Below are 19,641 nucleotides of genomic sequence, written 5' to 3' on the forward strand. Positions count from 1 at the left end.
GCCACTCCGTCTTATCAGGGTTGAGTTTGAGTCTGTTGACACCCATCCAGACCCCAATGGCCTCCAGGCACTGGCACATCACTTCCACTGCTTCATTGACTGGACATGGGGTGGAGATGTAAAGCTGGGTATCATCAGCGTACTGATGATGCCTCACCCATGCCCTTGGATGATCTCGCCCAGCGGTTTCATGTAGATATTAAATAGCAGGGGGGAGAGGACCGACCCCTGAGGTACCCCACAAGGGAGAGACCTCGGGGTCGACCTCTGATCCCCCACTAACACCAACTGCGACCGACCGGAGAGGTAGGAGGAGAACCACTGAAGAACAGTGCCTCCCACTCCCAACCCCTCCAGCCGGCGCAGAAGGATACTATGGTCGATGGTATCGAAAGCCGCTGAGAGGTCAAGGAGCACCAGGACAGAGGATAAACCCCTGTCCCGGGCCCGCCAGAGATCATCCATCAACGCGACCAAAGCAGTTTCCATGCTGTAACCGGGCCTGAAACTCGACTGTTGGGGACCTAGATAATCGGCTTCTTCCAAGGACCGTTGGAGCTGGAGCACCACCACCTTCTCAACAACCTTCCCCATAAAGGGAAGGTTGGAGACTGGACGATAGTTATTAAGTACGGCTGGGTCCAGGGAAGGCTTCTTGAGGGGAGGACGCACAAGCGCCTCCTTATAGGGTGATGGAAAGGACCCACTCCTCAAGGAAGCGTTGACAATCTCCTAGACCCAGCTCCGTGTCATCTCCCTGCTGGCCGAAACCAGCCAGGAGGGACACAGATCCAGTAAGCAGGTGGCGGAACTCACAGCTCCAATGGCCTTGTCCACTTCATCAGGTGTCACCAGATCAAACTCTTCCCAGACAGGTGGACAAGTACGTGCCCCAGTCACCTCGACTGACTCATTGTCAGTCGACTCTGCTTTCCCATCGGAGTCGAGGTCCGCCCGGATCCGAGCGATTTTATCAGCAAAAAATGAGTTAAAGTCCTCGGCACTACTCTGCAAGGGCTCCCCAACTCCCCCCTGGTTAAGAAGGGAGCGGGTCACCCTAAACAGAGTGGCCAGGCGAGATTCCACTGATGCAATCAAGGCAGCATGGTATGCGCATCTTGCCGCCTTGAGCGCCACTTTGTAAGTCTTAATATGAGCTCTTACAAGTGTTCGATCGGATTCAGACTTACTCTTCCTCCATCGCTTCTCTAGACGTCTCTTCTGGCGTTTCAACTCCCGGAGCTCCTCGTTGAACCATGGTGCTCTACGGGGTCTAGTGTCACGGAGAGGTCGCAAAGGCACAATCCGGTCAAGAGCCTCCGCTGCAGCCTTGTTCCAGGCCTCCGCAAGAGACTCCGCCGAACTGTGGACGAGTGCATCTGGAATAACCCCAAGCGCCCTCTGAAAGCCCTCTGGGTCCATCAGGCGTCTGGGACGGAACTTCTTAATCGGTTCCGCCTCCCTGAGGGGAAGGATTGGAGCCAGTAAGTTAAGTCGCAGTAGAAAATGATCTGACCATGACAAAGGCAACACTTCTAAGCCCCTTAGTCTCAGATCATTTCTCAATTGTTCAGAGAGGAATACCATGTCGGGTGTGTGCCCCCCCTCATGGGTCGGACACTGCACTACTTGAGTCAGGCCCATGGCTGTCATGGTGGCCATGAACTCCTGTGCTAGCCCAGAGGTTTCACCGAGCGACGGCAGGTTAAGGTCCCCCAAGACCATAAGGCTGGGGAACCCCACCGCCAGCCCGGCTACCTCCTCCAGCAGCACAGGCAGGGCTGTTGACATGCAGCTGGGAGGCAGGTACGTGAGTAACAAGCCCACCTGAACCCCTAAGTCCAACTTCACCAGGAGGGACTCACAACCCCCGATCTCTGGAGCAATGAGTCTACGCAGGCACAGGCTCTCCCTACATACATACATACATACATACATACATACATACATACATACATACATACATACAGGTTTTGCCTTTCCTTCTATTTTGGGCATGCTAAATCTGTAACTGGAAGTTCATTCAGAAAATCTACTGTTCTCTCTGTTCAATAAGGCAAAAGGTAATTTGTACTTCCCAAGGTTACTAAATAAATTTATTTTGCTTACTTACTTATTTGATTTCTATAGCCACTTAGCAAACAATTATAGGCAACTCTAAATAGACTCTCTATTTAAAAAATGAAGCTACACCCCCATCAGTTTCCTACATTTTCCCACTCCTTTTCTTTTAAATCAGAGTTTTTCTTAATATAATTCTTCAAGAACTTTTAGAAAAACTTGGATTAACTTTACAACTCAGATTAATTATATCATTCAAACCATTGTAAAGGTGCATTCTATATTATCACAAATATGGCAATCTCTTATATGTTTTACATTATTTGACTGATGTAATTGTGTGCATTATTCTGGTCTTTCCAATGGCAGCTCTGATTTATCTATACTCCTCCCTTCTAAAACCTACAAGTTACATAACAATTGGTCCAATCAAAATATAACATACTTACATTGAATTTTATTATGTCGTATATCAAGTACCGAGGAACAACTTGACCATTTACCTTGTCAATTATCATTTCCTTTAAAAAAAAAAGCAAAACAATATTTTTAATATCTACTCAACAGCTGTGGCAACAGTTCAATAATTGATTTTAATTAAAAATTGTTTTATGCAGATTTCCACAACTGATTTTAGCTAAAACATTCTTTTACACTGGACTCTGTTTTCAACACGATTGATTTGATTTATTTTTTTGTTTTTGTCAAAATCAAGAAGGCAACTGAAAGAAATGAGTGGGAATAAAATGGAATAATGTAGCAGCTTTCTTAGAATTTTATCATTTTATTTTATCTTCAATGACACAGTTTACAATATCAAGGAATAATTTTGGAAAAACAGATCCTTTTATAACTCCTGTTCATAATCCCTACCAGAAAATAACTGAAACTGGGAATCCATAAAGATTATACCAAGATATTTTTCTTTTTCTTTTTTTAATAAGGAGTTTTTAGTGACTTTTCATTATTAGATTTGTTATATATTGTTTTATTATTGTTGTGAGCCGGCTCCGTAGACTCGGGATACAAATCTAATTAATAATAATAATAATAATAATAATAATAATAATAATAATATTGTCATTCTGAGGCAAAGCTACAGCTGTCCATTCATTTATTTATTTATTTATTTATTTTATTAGATTTGTATGCCGCCCCTCTCCGAAGACTCAGGGCGGCTAACAACAATGAAAAGACAATGAAAACAAATCTAATATTTTTAAAAAAAAATTAATAGCACATTCTACTTTTCATTAACATGAAATTCATCGAATTCAGGAATTGCATTATTATTCTGCTTAAGGCAATAACTATTATGAGCCACGATGCAGAATCTTATCCTGACCTTAAATCTGATGATGTTGCTCCTGTCTGTGCTTCAAAATTGTCAGCCCCAGGAATCAGTAAACCAGGATTCAACTGAGGTTGAACAGCCACAGACATGTCCCGTTCCACTAGAGCAGACAGATGACTGCACAAACACATAAACACACTCCTGAGTCAAGCAGAGCAACAATCCTTGATGAAGCTCTTCACGAAGCAAACAGTGAGGCATGAGTAACTGCAGACAGGTGTCTGCAGACAGACTTATATAGCTCCTTTGCAGCCTTCGTTGAAGACAATCATGAACTTTCTTCCTTGCTTATTGTTTGTGATCTCTTGACCAGCTGAGTACCTGATTTGGCTTTCTATGACTCCTGGAAAATATCTGACTAGGCTATTGCTTTTTGGACTCTAATGACACTTAGGCAAACACTCTCTGGTTGGCATTTGAATTACATTTCAGTCTGGGGTTATTCACTTCAACTCCAGTAAACAAGTTCTGAATATTGTTATCTGTGTTTGCCTGTAACTTTGAAAAGATGAGAACAACAGTCGTTTCTATGAAGATTTCTATTATCCCAGTTGTGTTGCTAAGGAAACAAAAAAATAACTATGCGATAGCTGGATGAATAACTAATAGATTTTTGTTGCAAAGTGATTGTCTTTAAGAAGCACTTTGTATTTTATTAGAACTATTCCTGACCTTGAATATGGTTTCCAATGCACTAAATAAAAATACAGTAGCTTTTATTCAGGCCCATATTAAACCTAAGGAGCCTATGACTCTTGTTGAGCAACAGCTCATTTTCCCCCTGATTTATTCGGAAATGTCTGTTAATGGGTTTTTTTAATCTTCTAGGTTTCAATGAAGAAACTCTACTTCTGAAAGAAATACCTCTTACCCTGCATTAAAGTCACTGGTCCTGGGAAAAGATAGAGTAGCAATTCTGGAAAAGATATTGCGCAATATTGGACTGAAAGTTATGGGTTGGGTAAGGAATCTCATTACTGCCTGTCAGTTTAAATAAACCCATGTGTGAAACTATATAAAGTGATGATGATTAAAGATTTTAAAAGATGTATCATGATTCATTTCTTTCTCTACCAGCCACCATGAACAACATCGTGGTTACTGTTGGGACAAAATGAAGGGAAATGCTCATATAAATTGCTGAGTGCCTGGATAAAAGGCAGAATATAGGTCAAATGAACAAATATGCTTAAAATACTCAAGAATTAAATCCGCTCAAGAAATGATGTGTAGATACACGTTGCTCTAACAGCAGGGCATTTTTATAAAGTTCCGTGGTACAATAAATATAGTAGGATCTCTGGCAAAGAACAAATTTCAATCTCAATTGTTGATTATCATGACAGAGACACATTTCACTACTTATGATCTATCACAACTTGTAGCATAAAGAAAACTTGCTTTGTAACAGGATTTTTTTAATAAAATGATGTACAGTACTGCTGATAATTTGTCACTAGACCAATTTTCTAGAATCTATAAAGTTACTTCAAATAGGCTGGAAATGTGAGCATGAAGGGACATTACATGATGTTTGGTGCAAATGTAAAAAAAAAAAATAACCAAAACATTTTGGATACAAATGAACACACTAACTTAGAAGATTCTAAAGGTTAAAATAAAACTGAAACCAGATTCTTCATGGAACATGCCGAGATGGCTAAATTAAACCTCTTTGATTAGAGCAAAAACATCTACATTGATAGCTGACTGGTAACCCCATGCAGATTTTTCATTAGAAATTGGGGGGAGGGGGGGTTGCACTTATGGTTTGCAGTTTTGACGATTAGAAAAAAACCTGTATAATAGAAAAAGAGCATTTTTCTTTTCTTTTTAATCACACATCAAGAATTAATTTTGTAATTTTGCTAGGAGCCATGGTGGCACATTGGTTACAATGCAGTATTGCAGGCTAACTCTGCAGTTCAATCCTGGCCAGCTTAAGGTTGACTCAGCCTTCCATCCTTCTGAGATCAGTGGAATGAGGACCCAAATTGTTAGGAGCAATATGCTAACTCTGTAACCTACTCAGAGAGTGTTGTAAAGTGCTAGGGGACAGTATATAAGTGCTAAGTGCACTTGCTGCAGAAGAAACTGGAACCTTCATTTTTCTGCTATTTCTGCAGGGTTTTTTCCTTTTTTTTCTCCTTTAACTCATTAGTTTGTGCATTTATGCTTTTTGTAAAACTTGTAATTACATTTCTTAAAAACAAAACAAGTGTTGATCGATGCATTTACTTGCTATTTCACCAAAGATCACTGCAATCTTAGGTTAAAATAGAATCATATCTGTTCATCTATGGAATGATGGTACCAGCAAAAATAAGGAGCTATTTCTATTAAAATTTCTCTTTTTTTAATGGTTCTCTGATAAGGTCCAACTCTGGAATTTAGGAATAAAAGTAATAAAATAAAAATATTATAGTGCGGCTATAAGAAACCTATCCCTAAGGACACATGTTTGGTAAATAGCCATTTATTTTGTGAACCGTAGGAGTCTGCCCTACTACAGTAGCATCTGGGTTTTACCATTACAATAATCACTACAAAATCCAATACTGAATTTCAGGAAAGCATGATTCTGCAAAGAAAACCTCTTACCCCATCCAGAAGAGTATTTTGTAAATGCGCACGTGGATCTTTACGAAATGGAAACTCCAAATGAGATACATGAAATACAGAGTTATCTCTGTCGATCATATAAACTTCATTCTTACCATCAATTAACATCATATACCTAAGGAAAAAAGAATGTAATATCAATTAAAGTCCTATTTCCTTTAAAATGGTTACTCTATACTTATTGAATCTTATCCCTCTTAACAAACTTTTTTTCAAAAAGAAAGGGGAGCTGCTTACTCTCAACTCAAGCTGAGTTTGAACCATTGGTTTTTAGGATCATCTATTTTTCATGTACTTTCATACTACATTTTGAAACGACATTAGGCAAAACAGATATACAGTGATCCCCGGGTTATTGCGTCCCCGACCATTGCGAACAGGCTAATTTGCGATTTTTGAACCCGGAAGTCAGAACACCATCTGCGCATGCGTGCCCTTTTTTTCTATGGGCACGCATGCGTAGATGGCGCCGGGCAGATCAGCTGCTGGGCGGCTTCCCTAGGTCTTCCCCCTCTTGGCGGGCATCAGCGAGGAGTTTCCCCACCGCCCACGCAAACTCCTCGCTGCTGCCGCTTCGCTCGGGCCGCTTCCCAGCTGAGTACTCAGCTGGGAAGCGGCCCGAGCGAATGGCTTGTCCGCAGCCTGCCTGCCCGCGTGCCCGCGGCTCGCGCGCCCTTCTCCCCGCCCACGCCGTTCGCTTGGGCCGCTTCCCAGCTGAGTACTCAGCTGGGAAGCGGCCCGAGCGAACGGCTTGTCCGCAGCCTGCCCACGCCGTTCGCTCCCCCTCTTGCTGGCGGGAGAGCGAGAAGCCCTCCCCAGCACCCGCTCGCCCGCCCTTCGCCGCTCGCCCGCCCTTCGCCCGGCCACCCGCCCTTCGCTCGCTGCTCACCTGGGTTCGGGGGGGTGCTGGCAAGCCGCCCATGCCGGCGGCGACGTTTTAAAACAGCGGCGCGGCTTTCCAATGAGTCCCGAAGACAAACGCGGAAGTTTGACGTTTGTCTTCGGGACTCATTGGAAAGCCGCGCGGCTGTTTTAAAACGTCGCCGCCGGCATGGGCGGGTTCCTAGCAGCCCCCCAAACCTGGGTTGGGGGTCCGGGGGGTGCTGGCAAGCCGCCCATGCCGGCGGTGACGTTTAAAAACAGGAACCCCAATCTTCGGCTCCTCGCTAGCGCTGCGGGAGTAAAAACACCATCTGCGCATGCGCAGATGATGTTTTTACTTCCGCAGCACTACTTCTCGAAAACCCGCTCGTTGCGGGGGGTCCTGGAACGGAACCCTCGCAACGAGCGGGGGATCACTGTACATAATTGAAAATTATACATTGCACACTATTTAAGCAAGCAATAACACAATGAATGCTAGAGCATAAATCTTCATACTCAGACCTACCTACATACAGCTTGCTAAAAATTGCATTTGTCAAGGCTGGAACACAATGAATTTTTTTTTAAATTATGTATGCTTAATATATAACATCATTGGAACAAATTTCTTTAATGCAGAAAAATAAATTTGTCCAGTTACTTGCATGTATGCATGAATTATTTTGAACCAAAGGAATAGCAGACAACTTGAACTTCAGAGCTAAATACTTGCCAAGAAAGTCAATAACAAACCATCTTGACAGATATACAGCACACTCAAATATCCCTTTTATAACTTGATCTACAATGGAATATACTTTAATTATATAATGAATGATCATGGAGCTCTTTTTAAAACTACCTCTAGAAAACTCCAGAATTCATTCAACATTAAAAACATTTCACTAAATATAGTTTACTATCACATTATTTTACTGTTTTTATAGCCAGGTAATTTAAGCATCCTTAATCATTACTAAATGAATCTGCAGTATATATATTTTACAGGTTTGTTGGTTTTCAAATTGTAACTGAGAAAAAATTAAAACTCTATTTATTAGAAATTTAGGCATTTCAGATCTTCAACCTGCCCTGAGTTTTAAAAAAAACCTTCCTTTTTACAACCCTCTAGTCCATTAATTTGGGGTAGAGTCAGGGCGATTGGATGGAGCATAGCATTTACTGGCTGGATGCCCTTCCTGAAACCACACAGAATTCATAGGAGAACTTTTTGTTTGCGCCCTAGGAGAAAAACATCTGGCACTACCTAGGATTGAACTTTCAATCTTTCAAGTGGGAGGCAAGTATCTTTACCACTAAGCTACCATCATTATCTTTCCTGGGGCTTTCTTTTTTATAAAGAAAAACTTTTATATGACTAAAAATGCTGAAAACTTTTCTTACCATAATCTCTGCCCCATGTTACATGGACAACAATAAGGACACTATATTTGGACAAGTATTTAGATCTGTTTTCAATGGATTTTATCTATCCAACCTTCCAGCGATTATGAGGCTTTACATTTTTCTATTCTTGCTACTTATTAGACACCACAATATAGATATATACACTGCTCATAAAAATAAAGGGAACACTTAAACAACACAATATTACTCAAAGTAAATCAAACTTCTGTGAAATCAAACTGTCGAGTTAGGAAGCAACACTGATTGACAATCAATTCCGCATGCTGTTGTGCACATCCAACTTTGTACAGAACAAAGTATTCAATGAGAATATTTCATTCATTCAGATCTAGAATGTGTTATTTGAGTGTTCCCTTTATTTTTTTGAGCAGTATATTTACTTGATGTATTTGTATTATAAACCAACAGTCATTTTCAGAATTAACTAAATAGATGTTTCATCTCTTTATTTAAATAATATGATTTTTTTTTCTCTTTGGGTTTCTAGAACAATATTTGTTTCATTTATTAATCTACAGGAATTATATATAGTATCATTAGCTTATAACTGCGAACACTAATGTTTACAATTCTCTTTCCTTATTTTCTACATAAATTGGGAATTAGGCCTTCTGCTAATTTTTAAAAGTAAATATAGTCTCACAAAAAACATGACTTTTAATAAAAGATTCTAAGTTAAATAATTAAAAACTGCACATTTAAATTAAAGATATAAATTCAAGTGTACAAAAAAAATCATAAAGTATGAGAAACAAATTTCTAATATGCATGTCATTGAAAAGGAATAGTAAAGTCTTAGAAACAAGACTTCCAATTATTTTAAACTCAACAGATAGCCATTATTAAGCTACCATTTATTTTAATTTGCCACACAGGTTTACAATAAATTGAATTTCTTAAAATTGATGAAGATTATAAAAGTAGCAATTATATGTGAGAAATCAATCCATTTAATATTACTACGTGTTAAATGCAATAAGTTTAAAAAATGCTCTGATAGAATGTTGGTATAACTGAAGTTGTAAAGCAGGGCATGACATTCATAGCTAGATGATAGTACGTACTCCAACCCCATGAATCACTGATCCTTATGGGCAGCACATAACAATATCATTTGTTCAATGATGTCAAAGGCTACCAAGCTGCCTGAAAAGCCAGGAGGGATGTGCTTGTTCCCTCCATCCTTTGATCTCCTTACGCATGGATTATTGCATTCTGCTTTACATTGGGCTGCTCTTGAAAAACCACCTAAGAGCTCTGCAGAATACAACAGCATTTCTATCATTGATGGAACAACATCTGCGCCAAAACTCATATGACATTTTCACACAGACTATTTTTAATGGTGCACTTAAATTCCCTCAGGGCCTAATCTCGAATAAGTAGCATGGATTTCCACCGACTGGAGGGGACATGGTTTTGCGTGATGGGGTTTTGTTTTTGGGCGATTTGATTTCTAGCATGCCGTGACCTGGTGCCATTCCACAGATCAAGAGTTGGAGACCCCTGCTTTAGGTTTCCCTCTTGTTCCCACTCTGTTCAACATCACATGACATTGCTAGGAGAAATCATATGGAGAGACACATTTTGTGAGTACGGGTACACTTACCACCCAACGTCTAGAACAGTGGTTCTCAACCTTTCTAATGCCGCGACCCCTTAATACAGTTCCTCATCTTGTGGTGACCCCCAACTTTAAGTTTAGCACCAATTCTTCCAACAGATCTTTAAGCTGATTGGCAAGAGGTCAGAGAGACACCCCCCTGCAAACACCTGATAGGTTGGATTGTAAAAATATGTTCCGAGATGCCAGAATAGAAGCTTTAGTTGCTAACACCATTGGAAATTTGTCTTTTCCCATGGTCTTAGGCGACCCCTGTGTAATGGTCGTTCGACCCCCAAAGGGGTCCCAACCCCAAGGTTGAGAACCACTGGTATAGAAAGTAATTGGTACCCTGGTGTGAGTAATTATGTGAATTTAATAATGAGTAAGCCAAAATAAACTCTAGTCAAAATGTGGATATTCTGGAGCAATAAAAATCCAGATTCTGAGACTAAGGTTCAACTTGTTTTCAGGCTTTTAAAGATCAGAATGTGTTCCAATGCACTCTTGTTCACTCAGTTTTTAGGATATTTGCAAATAAAAAAATTATTCCATCTTTATTTTAATTTTTAATTTTTTTCAATTGATCCTAATATTATTTTAATTTATACTTTTAACAGTTTGAATTCTGAATTCCTCTTTAATTTTCACCATCTATCCTGTCAATTAAGTAGCAAAGTAGAATATAAATCAAGTAAATAAGATAAAAGATAGAGCAGGAATAATAATAATAATTATTATTATTATTATTATTATTACTACTACTATTATTATTATTACTATTACTATTATTATTATTTATTAGATTTGTATGCCGCCCGTCTCTGGAGACTCGGAGCGGCTTACAACAACAGATCAGAAAGGACTAGTAATTTACTGGATGATCTACGGTAATTACCAAACATTTAATATTTTTAACAACCAAAAGTCTTCCTTCTCCTTAAAATACAAATCAGTTCAATGAAATTGAGGAATCAATTCTAAATTATGATCAAACAAGGCTAGCTGCTTTGGAAAGCAAAGAGAGAATTTTGTTGAAGAAGAATGTTTTCCATTTTGATATTGAACACATTTACAGAATCACCCCTGCTTCCATGCACTTAAGTTCTAATATAAATTAGATCTCATAAACCTAAATTCTTCCCATTCTTGCATTAAAATGTTGCATTGAAAAGAGAAAAAAATGAGGGTGTAGTAATTTTATACTACCAAGAAGCAGTTTCATTAACATCATTTCAAAGAAATATTTCATTTTACCTATTACATCCCAGCAATACTTTTGACCCAAGAGGAAAAAAACTGTTTTATTTATTGGTTTTGCCTATAAGCATCTCTGTGCATTTGTGAAATGCAATTACTATGATTTTATGCTGAATTACTTAAACCAATAGAAACCCCCAATCATCAAAATATTATTTATGCAAGTTAGAACTTAATCAGGTTCAAATGTAACAACAGATGTTGCACGGGAAAGCAGACTGAGCTAGCATGTTCACATTTGGCTTGTTACAGCTAACAACTATGCACATTATTAAAATGCAACAATTATTTTCCAAAACAAAAACAATTTCGTCAAGCTAAAGGAACATTGCCTCTATGTGTCTCTTTTAATAATTTCCGGAAATTACAAGCAAGCCTCAAAAGCAAAATGATTACATTTCCTAACAATTGGATTTCACATAATCGGTTTTGGTCAGTTTGCAAATTTCTGCACATAAAATGTAGGATTGCCTTGTCATAACTGCCATTTATTTCGCAGACTACCAACATCATTTTAAAATTATCCGTAGTTTTATTCTCCTAAAGATGAGTGTCTCATTACCTTTGCTATGCCATTTAGGCCTGAACATTCAACTCTACTGATTAGACAAAACATCTGCTACAAACATTATTAATGAGGTGTGTATCTAGGGACTGGAGAAAAAGCCACTAACCACCTGGGCTAATTATACTTTTTATTATAAAAGCCAAGAGCACCACATATAGAGAACAAACCTCTCCTTCCTGTGATAATTACCTTTCTTATATAATTTCAATTTTGATAAGCTACCTTTTTCCAAAGTTATTATGTTTGTAAAACTATAGCTCCCCAAACTATTAAATTTAGAAGCCACCTGACTCCAAAATGACTCTGGGCCGCTTATATTTAAATAGGAAAAAGAAAGAGAGAATTAATCTAAGCAACTGGAAAAACTAGAAACCAATCACTCAGGGTTCCCCAAATATCATAGAAACATAGAAGATTGACGGCAGAAAAAAGACCTCATGGTCCATCTAGTCTGCCCTTATACTATTTCCTTTATTTTATCTTAGGATGGATATATGTTTATCCCGGGCATGTTTAAATTCAGTTACTGTGGATTTATCTACCACATCTGCTGGAAATTTATTCCAAGCATCTAATACTCTTCCAGTAAAATAATATTTTCTCATGTTGCTTCTGATCTTTCCCCCAACTAACCTCAGATTGTGACCCCTTGTTCTTGTGTTCACTTTCCTATTAAAAACACTTCTCTCCTGAACTTTATTTAACCCTTTAAGATATTTAAATGTTTCGATCATGTCCCCCCTTTTCCTTCTGTCCTCCAGACTATACAGATTGAGTTCATTAAGTCTTTCCTGATAGGTTTTATGCTTAAGACCTTCCACCATTTTTGTAGCCCATCTTTGGACCCATTCAATTTTATCAATATCTTTTTGTAGGCAAGGTCTCCAGAACTGAACACAGTATTCCAAATGTGGTCTCACCAGCGCTCTATACAGTGGGATCACAATCTCCCTCTTCCTGCTTGCTATACCTCTAGCTATGCAGCCAAGCATTCTATTTGCTTTCCCTACTGCCTGACTGCACTGTTCACCCATTTTGAGACTGTCAGAAATCACTACCCTTAAATCCTTCTCTTCTGAAGTTTTTGCTAACACAGAACTGCCAATACAATACTCATTTGGAAACATTAAACTGCAGTTTCCATTGCTTTGACCACTTACCTAGTAAAACTAAATCATTTGCCAAATATCCTATCCTAGGGCTTAAGAAATTAGGCAGGCTTTTAACAACTTGTACAATATCATCAAGATAGCACCTAAAGTTTTTACAAATGGGAACCGGGTTTCAGAGGTTAAGCTGGGAGAAAACTTAGGTTGCAGTGACCACCTATGTTTGTGGTTTGATGTAAAAACTGATTGTGAGCAATCCTATTTCAGAAAAACAAATTTCAATAAAATGGGGTAATATTTAATATGAATTAAAGGGCAGGGATAAAACAGCAGGAGCAAGCGCCCAGTGGACTGTATTAAAAAAGGCCATCTTAAAAGCCATTGGACTGGATATAAGGCAAATAACTAAAGGTAAAAGGAAGAAGAAACCGCTATGGTTTAGTAATGATGTAAGGGCTATAGTCAATGAAAAAAGGTCTGCTTATGGGAGGTATAAAGAGTCTGGAAGTATAGCTGATGGTGTATAAAATGAGACAGAAGGAGGCGGAAACAGATAATATACCGGTAAGCCTCAAAAGAGGAAGAAATAGCCAAATCTGTAAAGAAGGGGGATGAAATATTTTTCAGATATATTAGTGATAGGAAGAAGAAAAACTGCAGCATCACAAAGCTTAGTACTGGAGATAGTACATACATTGATGGGAATAAGGAGGTCGCTGACCATTTGAATAGCTACTTCTGTTCAGTTTTTTCAGAAGGCAGCTTACAATATAATACTATGAGTGGATATAGCATTGCTTCCAGCTGTAGGGATTCAGCTCCAGTGATCTCAGAGGCCGATGTCTTAGAAGAACTTGAACGATTAAAGACAAATAAGGCAATGGGTCCAGATGGCATCCACCTCAGAGTTCTTAAAGAACTCAGATATGTGATCGCTACCCCCCTGACTGATTTGTTTAACCAATCCCTTTTAACAGGAGATGTTCCTGATGACTGGAGAATGGCCAGTGTTGTGCCTATCCACAAGAAGGGAGTAGAGAAGAAGCTAGTAACTACAGGCCAGTTAGCTTGACATCAGTTATAGTTAAATGATGGAGACTCTACTCAAAAAGAGGTCAAATCAGCACCTAAAAACCAATAACTTATTAGACCCAATCCAGCATGGCTTTACTGAGGGCAAATCATGTCAGAAATCATGATTTCTTTGACTATGTCACAAAGGTGTTGGATGAAGGTGGTGCCATGGATATTGCCCATATGGTTCCACATAAAGAGTTGATAGATAAGTTAGTGAAGATTGGACTTAATCCCTGGATAGTTCAGTGGATTTGCAGCTGGCTAAAGCGTAGGTATCAGAGGGTAACTAAATCCCAAATTCCCCAGGAAATTTCTATTGCTTAGACTATTACTATATAAAAGTAAGGCCTGATAGGTAATTTATTATGTAAATTATATTAAATGTTTAAATTCATTGCCATTTTTTTCCTAAGCATTTCTTACTCATTCATTGTGCCTTTGAAAAAAAATCATTGATAAAATGAATAAAACATATTGTGATCGGCCTATGGGTCCTGATTTTTGGTATACCCTGTCTGTTGAGGAAAATATACAAATGAAATTTTTGGCCTTTGTCACTATATATTATGTTATTCACAGTTGGATGTAATCTTCTTTAAATCATCCGGACTACAGCTGCTTATTTTTTTTAACAGGTCATCTTTCATGTGCTTCTGCTCTTAATTTTGGTTAATCAAAGGCATTAACTGACACTGCACACTGACCAAAACAACCAGCACCCAACCGATCTTACCTTGTTCTTCCCCTATCACATTACTGAATAAGGTTAATTGGGTGTTGGAGCATTTAATATCCCATGTTAGTACATAAATTCATTCGTATGTGTTAAAATTGAAACAATCCCATTTTTATTTGGAGGCAGACCTTAATAAGCGCCATAGCATTTATACAATTTAAAAAACCCTGCATGGTAAGACAAAACATGTAAATTAAAACCGAAAGATGAAAAGTACTTGTGTAACACATAAGAAGCAAGCTAAAAATATTCAACCATAGTATAAACTAAGTTATTAAAGTGTAAGACTATATAAAACTGCACCGATATTTTTTTTTTAAGCCTAATGTATCAGAATTACTGAAATGACAAAGAACTTCAACTTACCGAGTTCCATCTGCTTTCCAACTTACTTTATATCGTTTTTGCTCTAACAATTTAATATTCTGTTCATCCATGGAAATGGGTTGCGCCCCAGGGAATCCAGTCCTAATGAGAGGAGGTGAAAAAGGATCTTAAATAGTACCCAGTACCAGCCATTTCTAATCTGTCTTTCATGAATATCAATTTTAGTATGAGTTTGAAGATAGGAATATTTTAAATAGGGGGAACTAAACAATCCTCTGCACTCCATTTAATCCATTGCTGGATCTTCAAACAATTTCTAAATTAAAGCAGCTTTTATTATTTAGAACACTGCAGACTATTTAACCTCATACCCTTTTATCATCAGTTTAATACTGCAATTATAACATTAAAATGTAGGAGTTGATAGTTGAGGATCAAGGATTGACAAGAATCAGTTGAAAACAATATTAGATATTTTTAGATAGCTGTCGCACAGCAGTGTAGAAAAAGGAACAGCCAGTTACTTTTAAAAGCCTGAACCTTCTCTCCATTTTTCAAATGAATTACTTGCTTTCAGATTTTTTAATGGAAGAGATTAATATTTTAGAAACAATTACATTTTTGGAGTGGTGCTTCTGGCATTTATGCTTTACATAAAAAGACAAGTGAGTTTGGGGTTTATTTTATTTTATTTCATTCTAGATTGGGTCAGGCTGCTATAGACTTCAGAGATTGAAAGACAGCAACAATTGGCCAACAGTTGGCCAAGCAACGGGCACCATTCACAACATCCTCAAACAAAGCAAGGCTAACCAAATAGATATCAATCTTGGTGCCATGATGGAGAAAATATGTTATAGAACACTCAAACTACATTTTAAAAATGATATTCACGTACCCTTTCCAGCCACAAAATTGTTGGCATTTAAGTTGGATTTCTCCTAGCCTTGGTTGAGTTGTGATTTGAATTACACCTTTAACTGATATTCCATCCAAAAACACAGCACCCTAAAAAGTAGAAGAAAACACAACAATTTTAGAATACCATCAGCAACACTCAGAATGTTTCAAATTTTATTAAGATTTCAATTTTCACTGAATTTAATTTTAAATTTAGGATTGATTCATTAGATTATGGGCCATCAAATCAGCATCAATTCTTAGCAACCACATTGTCTCCATGAAGATCTGCCTTAACCTAATCTCCAACTCTATGAATGGTGCATCCATCACCACTTTAACGGAAGCCACCCAGCTTGAAAACTTAGAATTTCTTTTCTGGTAACAACCCTGTAATCCCTTTGCATTGGAATGGAATCAGGTAGACCGAATGGAGTTGAACATTTACTGGCAGCATGCCCTTCCTGATGCCTACACTGAGTTCACAGCAGATATTTTCTCTTTGCACCCAGAGAGAGAAATATCTGCCACTGCCTAGGATCAAACTCACAACTACCTGATTGTGAGGCAAGAGAGTTTCACTTCTGGACCATCAGGCTGTTCAGCTTGCAAAGTTAGAATAAGAGAAAGAAATTTAAAAATAAAATAAATGTCTGACATCCCTTCACTTGTAATGCAGAATAATGATGTAATCAAAACTTAATCTGCTGCAGAATTACAATGTAAAATCTATAAGAGTCATTATCCCTGTTTATCCAGAAATCCTTTGCCCTCTGAATCTACTAAATCCCAAATTTCTCCAGGATGGCACTTTTTGAGAAACAGAGCAGCATCACTGGACCCAACTCTACTGGTCCAAGCTGGATCCACTTGCTTAAAATGTGTCATACAGAGGGTTACTAGTGGAGAGCTGCATGTCACCAGCACTGAGGTGTCGAGCCCCATCATCTTCCTCCTCCTCCTCCTCCTCCTCCTCCTCCTCCTCCTCCTCCTCCTCCTCCTCCTCCTCCTCCTCTTGGGAGGGGAGCAGCCAGAGAGGGATGGAGCATGGCCAGGAGAAATATAGCAGCAGCCTATATAAGTCACTATCATAGCATGATCACTAAACACAACCATAGACTGTAATAGCTACTAATTACTATCACTCAAACTGGATGAAGCAACAATCTTTTTTAAGTATAATTTTTGTATTGTTTTTTTCCTTCATGCACCTTAATACAATGCCAAATATCTTCTAATTCCAGTACAATAAAATACAGTATTTTGTTAGTAACTCTTGTATAATCCCAGGGGAAAAAATTCATAACACAAAATTATAAATTTCTTTATAAATCCTTTATCCCTTATTTTTAAAAAAAATCTAATCTTGTCCTCTAACAATCACAATCATCATGTATTACCTCTCTTCATTAATGTTCCCTCAAATATATACTGACAAATAAACAATATTTCTAACATTCTAATTAACTCGTAGGCCATGGTGCCTCCTATTTCTCTTTACACAACAATCTTAAATCACAGGAAAAGTTGCTTGCTCAAAGTAATAGAAAATTTATTTTTCAGAAGATTTCTAAATGCAAAAGAGAAAAGATCTGAATTTGAAGAATTAAAAAGAACTGGAATAACTGAAATAATTAAATGGGAATTAGAGAAACAATGTGTAACTAATTAGAAGACAACAGACACCATCTTAATCTCAAAATTAAATCAGGCATGAGATTCTGTCAGCCTGAGCTTCATTAATGGAAATGCTCAAGTTTTATTTCAATAGAAATGGACAGATTACCAACCTCACCATCTTCAGACAATAATAAAAATAAAAATTAAGAGTTGGTTAAATTATAGGTAGTCCTTTATTTATAACTGTAATTGAGCCTGGCAATTATGGTCTTAAGATGAAATGGTCATACAGTGTGATTGGATCCATTTTTACAACCTTTTTTTAGGGTAATTGTTAAGTGACTTGTGTGATTGTTTAAACAAACCCATTGTTAGCTATGGATGGTTTCTTTGCCAAAAACCAAAAGTAACCACTAGTTTGCCACAAAAGTAACCACACGTTTGCCATAAATCAAGGTCATATAACCACATAATTGTGGGCTGATTGCCCAAAATAAGGTCACTTGATTACAAAGGGAAGGAGTTCAACACTTGAATTTCAAACCAGGTTAAGCCAAATTTGGGATGTTTGAAGTAACCTAAAATCATCTCTAAGCAAATAAGTCAAGAGCTGTATTCACATGAAGTTTGAATTATCTACTATAAGCAATGTTTTAATTCAAATAGCATTGCCTTAGAAATTCAAAAGTTACACAATATAAATCTTAATAAATGACATATTTAAGCCTTGAACGTGTTGTAAGTATATAAAACTACTGTACAGGATTTTTATATGGAACATGGATTTTAATTATATTTATTTTTCATGGATTTTGACTTATACATTATCAGAGCAACTATGTTCAAGCTGAGCAGCCTCATTCATTCATTCATTCATAAATTATCTTATTATCTATTTATTCTATTTATTCAGCCATTTTACTTTCCATCTTGTATGAATCTTGTTGAAGTGGGCCTCATTGAGATGAAACTGTCACACATTAAATCAGACATTAAAAAATGAAGCCACTAAGCGTGGCATTTTAATCAACAAGCCCAGAGCCAGGCGAAATAAAGAACTATGATTTAAGATGCAGCTAAACCATAAATTTGTCAAAATATTTAAAACACATAAGGGAAGGAAGGCACTTTATAACCCGAGGCAGAATGTGTCATGACAAAGGTAGCTTTCTCTCTATTTACCATTCAGCATACTTACGTGCTTGAGCAAGTTATTTAGAGGAATTTCTCTTGCTAACCTGAATAAATTAAACCCTTCAGCTTAATACGACACTATGATATCTTTTGTTTAAAGGAGATAAATATTGTAATTAAACTCAGAAATTTATGTAAGCACTAGATAAAATACTATCACCCAGGTAGGCTGGGTTCAACAAATTATCTGCTGAATCTCAACTGAGTAACCCTTAAGTAACAAACCATGACTTACAAAACACAATATACTAAGTGAAAACTAAATAAACAATACAAAAGCCTAGTGCTAATTGTAATTAAGTGTCCAGGTCTTAGCAAGCAGCAAAAGTGTTCATCAACTTCTCGTTAACTATACCCAATTATTTTTCACTATCTAATATAACAATAATATAATTCACCAATTCCGCCAGAAAGTAATTCCAAAGATTTTTGCAGGTCCAAATGATGAAAGAACAGTTTACATTGGCCTAGTTATTGATAAATGGATTTAATGACTGTTTTGCCAAACAACAGCAAGGTTTCACGGTTATCTCCTGTAATTCTGTTCCTCAATAAAAGGACCAAGCCAGAATTCAGATATAGACATAAACAGAAAACACACTGACTGGGTTTACACATTTTGCTAAACTAAAACCAAAGATTTTTAGTTTAGTCTAATTCAGTTAATTCTAGCAAGAAATTTGTGTTGAATAATCACTTGATGACAACTGTGGATTGATTTCTGTAACGATGTGGAGTGGCTAGTAAGCCTTGATACAGGACAGGATGCAAAAATGTTACATAATTGAAATCAGTATTTCTAGCTAGAAATTCTTCTTTTGCGTAATGCTCTTTTCAGCAAATATCACTGGGGATGAAAAGTTGATATCGTGAAAGAATCTTAATAGAAAAACAACAGAAAGAGAAAATAGAAAAAAT

At 37.6% G+C, this 19,641-nt stretch overlaps 1 protein-coding gene across 1 annotated transcript in view; it reads right to left on the reverse strand.

The window, feature by feature from the left end:
* RNGTT (RNA guanylyltransferase and 5'-phosphatase) overlaps positions 1-19,641 on the reverse strand; it is a 160,261-nt gene that overhangs the window by 104,300 nt on the left and 36,320 nt on the right. Inside the window, exons 7-10 of the mRNA XM_070733192.1 lie at positions 15,908-16,017; positions 15,049-15,150; positions 6,017-6,152; positions 2,511-2,582 (exon numbers count right to left, since the gene is read on the reverse strand). Of these exons, the coding sequence (XP_070589293.1) occupies positions 2,511-2,582; positions 6,017-6,152; positions 15,049-15,150; positions 15,908-16,017 (420 nt within the window). The remainder of the gene's footprint in view (positions 1-2,510; positions 2,583-6,016; positions 6,153-15,048; positions 15,151-15,907; positions 16,018-19,641) is intronic.

Source organism: Erythrolamprus reginae, chromosome 1 (assembly GCF_031021105.1).
Source record: "Erythrolamprus reginae isolate rEryReg1 chromosome 1, rEryReg1.hap1, whole genome shotgun sequence".
Classification (NCBI taxonomy): Eukaryota; Metazoa; Chordata; class Lepidosauria; order Squamata; family Dipsadidae; genus Erythrolamprus; species Erythrolamprus reginae.